The 7,155-nt window shown below is 41.9% G+C and overlaps 1 protein-coding gene across 1 annotated transcript; it reads left to right on the top strand.

Annotated features, from left to right (window-relative positions):
- Positions 1-2,421: 2,421 nt before the first annotated feature.
- LOC307077530 (olfactory receptor 1M1-like) lies at positions 2,422-3,345 on the top strand (the record flags this gene model as incomplete). The annotated part of the gene is made up of 1 exon (XM_079738958.1): positions 2,422-3,345. A coding segment is annotated over one exon (924 nt), but the record flags the coding sequence as incomplete, so codon positions are not given.
- Between the last annotated feature and the right edge of the window lie 3,810 nt (positions 3,346-7,155).

The raw sequence follows: 7,155 nt of genomic DNA, 5'->3' as shown, positions 1-7,155 counted from the left end.
ACTATAGATATACTCACTGTTATAGATAATAAGGTAAACCCGCATCGACATTAGAATCATGTGTAATATTTTTTAATGTTTGGTTTCCAACATTGGCCTATACATGCGCTCCGTGGCCCGCCGTCTTAGAGCGCAGAGTTTGTCACCGGCGTCTTGCTTGCCATGCCTGAACCCCATCAATGACTCCCTGAAAACAAGAGCCATTAAGCCAAGATGTCTGGCTTTGCTGATGAAAAACAAAGTCAGCTATAAAGGCAATTTAGTCAATTTTAATAAAAAAAAGAAAATAATAATTAATCATTTATTTTTAAAAGCGTCAATCAAACCTGAATGTTATGTTGAATTATAAAGTAAAACAGAGTATACAACAGAAGGGAAAAACAGCATTAATTGTCAAGAGGGGATGACTCACTTAAACTAGATAGGATTTGAGAAATTCATGTTCAGATTCATGCACGTATGTAGAGGAATGTGTATATAATAATACATCTATATAATATATGTATTCATATATGTATTCATATATTTTATTATTATGTTTTTGACAGGATTGACTCCTGGTTCCTGATTGGTCAGATATGAGTTATGAGCTGTCAAAATCAGGTAATATTTACGCACTAATAACTGACAACTGTGTTATTCATAACAATAACACTCAACTTACAGCTCTTGAATCTTTTGTCATTTTTTTTATGTTATGTCATATTGAAGAATATTGTTTTTAATGTTTTTCTTGCGTGGGATATGTGTATTACACACAGGTTTGTCTCCTGCAATAGTTTTTCTTTTTATACAATTTGTTACCAGGCTTGTTGTTTATTTTTTAATCACCGATCTTTGTTTTGACCGATTAATAGTCAAATTTGATCCAATGAATACAGCCTACATTCTAACATGATGATGTTATACAAGTGCCTTAATACAGACAATCTTAATGCCTGCAGTCCTAAGGCCTTGTTTCTTATGAGTTGTAACATTTTGAGATCATATATTTATGCTTACTCGTTTGTGTAAACACAATCATTTTCTGAGCTGTGAATTCTTTTTGCACAATCGAGGGTCAATAGGGTCGTAGTTTACAGGACACCGTGCCCTCAGTCCCTAACAGGACACCGTGCCCTCAGCCCCTAACAGGACACCGTGCCCTCAGCCCCTAACAGGACACCGTGCCCAACGAGCTCTCCCCAGGCGGGCTCCCGGGACGCCTACTGATGAGCCCGTTTGGGAAGTCCGCCCAAGGGAATCGGTGATAATCACCTTGCTTGCAAACAAACAAAGGTAATGTTAGGAAATAAGGCTAATTGGTATTTTTCAACATTGATTAAATTTGGAAAAGAAAAAACATAATCTACGGATAAAATACTAACAATGCAGGTATTGCCCAGAAATAATAAATCGATGAAGGAGCAAAAACTGGAACTCTTTTAGGAAACACATTGCATCTGGAATGTGCATAGAAAATATTGTGTATCAACTCACTTGATTTAGTGGAACCTTGTCTTTACACATATCAGAAATGTTGTAGAATAAGAGTAGGGTAGGGTAAGTCAACTACAGCAACCAAGCTTGGATATCAAGTATCATTATATTATTATTTGTACGGTTTTATTTTTTTATTTGTTTTATAATAGTTATAGTTGCTATAGTGTATTATGAACATCAGTTTGTATGTATACAAATATATAATCAGTGTTCTAATGTCAATGAACTTGAACTGAACCAAAATATTTATATTATTTGAAAGGTATTGTGTTAACAATACTGTTTGCAAATATTGCAGATTTTTTTGATACATTTTGTTGCACAAAGTTACCCATTTGTATCAGTTTAAGACTGCCATATGTTTTTTATTTGTTTCTGAGCCCATTCCAAGTTTGACTAGAATAATATTTACAAAGGTAACCTGAAACACAATTAAGGTAAGGGGGAAGTGCACAGCAGAATAACCTAATTATCCATAGAAACACTAATTAGATACTTGAATTATGGGCAAATAAGCCTCAATGGAATATCACAGAGTAATTGGCCTTTCTCTCTCCTTTCCACTTTCAAGTTGTCTAGGCGTTTCCATCGTGATAAGGGGATGGCACTGTGTCTCTGGGGGGCAACAGAAGGTCTATTTGATCACTGGGTAGGTCAGAGCCAGGTTACTCAATCACTGCTGCCGAGCAGAAGTTCACAATGCAAACCGTCCCTCAACATCTACCAGTAAGCAGGGTTAAAGATGTGCTTCACAGGGGCCGTTTGCCTAAGCATTATTTCACTACTAGGTTGGACTACATTTGGTTGTGTTTGTTAGTGTTAGCGTATTTGAAACACGTCAATTTTAAATTGAATGTTGCATTTTTCCTTGTCTCTTTCTTTCAGATCTCCATTCTTAGAACCCATTCTCAAAACCACCTTGATGCCTGAAGTTCAACTATGGCTTTCCTTGGGAATGGCCTGAATGTCTCTGGTCTCATCCATCCCCCAGGTTTCTATTTAATCGCATTCGAGAAGTTCACTTCTATCAATCTTTACTTCATCTTTCTGTCTTTCATTTACATCATCACTGTGCTGTTCAATCTTCTACTGATCTATGTGATTGCTTCAAACCGCAATTTACACTCGGCCAAATTCGTGGCCGTTTGCAACCTTGCTGTCATCGACGTGGTGCTGAACTCCTGCACCATCCCTGGGATGATCAAGTCGTTCCTGGTCAAAGACAACTTCATCACCTTCGACATGTGCCTGGTGCAGATGTTCACCTACTATGCCTTTGTGTCGCTCGAGTCCTTCGCGTTGGCCGTCCTCGCCTACGACCGCCTGATTGCTATCTGCTTCCCGCTGCGCCAGAGCTCCATCAACACGCTGCTCAGCATGTCGTGCGTGGTGGCTCTCACGTGGTCGTACACGATGGGGGCCATGTTGTTCGCCATTGTGATCATCAAAAGACTGTCCTTCTGTAACTCTGTCCGAGTGCTGAGCTACTTCTGCGACTACGCGCCCGTGTTCAGACTGGCCTGCAACGACAATTCGCTTCACTGGTCCGTAGCCAGTTTCCTCAGCATCACCATTTTATTGGGCCCGTTTGTCTTCATCCTCCTGTCCTACGGCAGCATCCTGGTCACCGTGTTCAGGATGCAGTCGGTGGCAAGTCGCGGGAAGGCACTGACCACGTGCGTGGAACACCTCATACTGGTGGCTGTGTTTTATATTCCTGTTTTAACCATTTTCACCATTGGCTTCTACTCCAGCCTGATCGATCCGGACCAGCGGGTGCTGTGTCTGTCGCTGTCCTCCTGCATCCCGCCGGCCCTCAACCCTATCATTTACTCTTTTAGAACCAAAGAGATCCGGCTCAGGGTGAGAGCGCTGTTCAGATGCATCCCCGTCACACCGTCTAGGAGGCCTGCAAAGCACTGACTATCTTTAGCAGTGCTAAATTAATCGATGTGTATATTAATGCTATATTGCCAACCTTAAACAACCCTTTGTTCCAACATGACTGAATGTCACATTTGAACAAAAGGTTTTCAAGGCCAGTTGATAAGGGGTCTTGCTCATTGAATTAGAATTTGTGAATAATGGGTTACATTTGGTGTATTTTGAATCAGATTTCTTAAAAAGATATTGTTTAAGGCCTTTAATTTGTGCATTACTTCAAATTATCTGATCATGTGGTTTCTTTCCCAACTTAAAGCAATTGTTTTATTTATTCATTGTTTTTGTTTCATGTAGGTAAATAATGATCGAACTTGATCTACAATCACCCATATTATTAGACTAGTATGTATTCATATTATTGTCCATCATTTTGGTCCTTAATACAGCAATAAGTATAGAAGTCCTCTGCCTTTCCCTTTCTCTTCACACAGAGAGACAGCATGTTGTTTCTCCAATCATAACGTCCCAGTCCAATCCTTTGTTGAATTAAAACACAAAATGTCCTTGGAAATACATCATGTGGGTTGAAAGTGCTATGCGAAGCAGTCTTAATGCCCAGTTTGTAATATATATCAGTAGTTGTTCATCTTTTTTGATATTTCTGTATTTTTCTGTGTGTGTGTGTGTGTGTGTGTGTGTGTGTGTGTGTGTGTGTGTGTGTGTGTGTGTGTGTGTGTGTGTGTGTGTGTGTGTGGTAATAGCAGGCCTACATACAGAACAGGGGACTATATAGCCCAAATGTGCATAATAAAAGGTTGAAAAAATAAAAAGAGACAATGATCAGGTGAAACAGTAAATGGATAATAGAGTCAAATATATAATATAAAAACATGTGCGGTAAAGTGGTGGTCATTCAGTGCGTTGACATTCTTATGACAAGGCAAGGGTTATGCAAAGTAAAAAAGCACACATTGTAGGGATAAGGCAGTTGAAGAAAGTATCAACACACAACACATACAATCTGTCAACGTCGCAAGCAATTCGATTCTGTCTAGAGGGGAGTAACTGAGAGGCCCCTCCCGAAGTGGTACAGCCCAGGTGGGCCTTGAACTGCGATTGGTCAGAAAGACGTAACAGCTAATGACAACATTGAACTCTCGTGCAGGCACGAACAGAGTGACACACACACACACACACACTTAAGGAGTTTTTCACCCGCTCCGTATCCAGCTTGTTCCACGCTTAAAGCACCCAGGCTACTAGTATGCGGCGATCTTGGGCTCTCATGTTCCCCCCTGCGGTGTATTCCTTGTCCGCATCCCCTGCCATCCAGTTGTCATACATTCATGCAGACTGGCTTTGAACGGCTGATTCCATGGATGTACTTTGCGTGTGCCGTGTTTTCCCGCCGATGTGGGGAAAGCATATGGTTATGCTTTTGAGAGCTTAAATAAATGGACTATATAAGTTGACTATGAACAATTATTGAAGTTTAACATTTTGTTCTGTAAATTTGACAACTGACAGATGGAATATTGGAGCCAGTGAAAACCGCAAAATTCTGACGTGTACATTTATGGGCAGATTTAGAATCATTTGTTGCAAAATGTTGCAAATTGTATTCTCTATGCATAGTGCATCAGGTCGATATTGTTGTTTAGTGCTGCTTGCACAGATTCAGGAGACCCGCAGTGATTTCATTGGGTAGGCGCATGACAGTGTTTATTTGGCAACAAGCTTTTCTAATGTCTCATTTTAGCTGCCGGTGTATGTGGTGCACTTTCCTATCCTTAACGTAAACATTAACCTACTCAGTAGGCCTGCCCCGACGTGAGTCCGACATGACGATTGGTCTTTCCTTTCCTTCTCAAACTACGTTACAATTGCATATTTCATCAGTCCGATTTTCAAATTTTCTTGGGGGAGAAACCCCCGAACCCCCTTTTTAAAAGGGCTCTAACTTCTGGGCTTTAGCCCCGAATGTTTTCAATTGCTATACGCTCATATCCCCTGGCTCTACTTTGCTGTTCTTGTTCACACTTACTGTATGTTTGCTTCAGTGTTCTTAGTCATACTTGTTCCCACTAATTTTGGTTCAACAAACCTCAGCCTGATACAGTGGGGCAAAAAAGTATTTAGTCAGCCACCAATTGTGCAAGTTCTCCCACTTAAAAAGACGAGAGAGGCCTGTAATTTTCATCATAGGTAAACCTCAGCTATGAGAGACAAAATGAAAAAAAAAATCCAGAAAATCAAATTGTCAGATTTTTTAAGAATTTATTTGCAAATTATGGTGGAAAATAAGTATTTGGTCAATAACAAAAGGTCATCTCAATACTGTGTTACATGCCCTTTGTTGGCAATGACAGAGGTCAAACGTTTTCTGTAAGTCTTTACAAGGTTTTCACACACTGCTGCTGGTATTTTGGCCCATTCCTCCATGCAGATCTCCTCTAGAGCAGTGATGTTTTTGGGCCACACAGACTTTCAACTCGCTCCAAAGATTTTCTATGGGGTTGAGATCTGGAGACTGGCTAGGCCACTCCAGGACCTTGAAATGCTTCTTACGAAGCCACTCCTTCATTGCCCGGGCGGTGTGTTTGGGGTCATTGTCATGCTGAAAGACCCAGCCACATTTCATCTTCAGTGCCCTTGCTGATGGAAGGAGGTTTTCACTCAAAATCTCACGATACATGGCCCCATTCATTCTTTCCGTCACACGGATCAGACATCCTGGTCCCTTGGCAGAAAAACAGCCCCAAAGCATGATGTTTCCACCCCCATGCTTCACTGTAGGTATGGTGTTCTTTGGATGCAACTCAGCATTCTATCTCCTCCAAACACGACGAGTTGAGTTTTTACCAAAAAGTTATATTTTGGTTTCATCTGACCATATGACATTCTCCCAATCCTGTTCTGGATCATACAAATGCTCTCTAGCAAACCGTACTGGGGGGGTCTGTACTGGGGGGGTCTGTGCTGGGGGGTCTGTGCTGGGGGGTCTGTACTGGGGGGGTCTGTACTGGGGGGTAGTATATTATGTAAGTACGTCACCTCGTTCATCTTCAGCTCAAAGGCGTGCTTCCTCAGATGGTTGTTCTGGAGGAGCAGGAAGAGGAGAAGGAGGAAGAGGAGGAGCAGGAGGAGCAGGAGGAGAGGGAGGAAGAGGAGGAGCAGGAGGAGCAGGAGGAGAAGCAGGGGGAGAGGGAGGAGCAGACAGAATTACAAATGGACAGATGGACAATGGAAGACATTATTGCGATGAGGTTTAGCTGAGGTTAGACGTCAGTGTAACAGTGAGGTCAGATCTCATGACCTGAGGGAACAGATGAATGCTGTAATGGCATCTGTCACTACAATGTTTCACAAAACGTCTTCTAGTCGGTTTGTTTTCTTGAGCTGTGTTTGTGTGTTTGTATTCAGGTGTGCGTGTGTGTGTGTGTGTGTGTGTTAACCTCACTTCAGCCCATGCTTCCACTGCATCTCCATCTTCTTTGTTTCCGGCGTATCCCCATTCTGAGCTGTGGCTGTTGAAGTCTCCAATCACTGTCCTTGGTTTCCCAGATGACGGTATTGTTGGCATCAGGAAAGGTGTGGCAGGTGGGTTGTAGTCTGAGGTGAGGGTAATTCCTCTGAGCTCAGCGGTTAGGACCTCAATGCTGTTTTCATCGCTCTTTGGTGTTGATTCAACGATTGTCTCGTTTTTTGCAAGCATGACGCTTCCATGTATCTCATGTGGTCTTTCAATGAGGGTGGTCATGCCTTCACCTCGAGACAGTCCTTCAACAT

Source organism: Pollachius pollachius (genome assembly GCF_949987615.1).
Source record: "Pollachius pollachius genome assembly, chromosome: 6".
Taxonomy (NCBI): Eukaryota; Metazoa; Chordata; class Actinopteri; order Gadiformes; family Gadidae; genus Pollachius; species Pollachius pollachius.
This window is presented reverse-complemented; position numbering and strand designations above follow the sequence as displayed.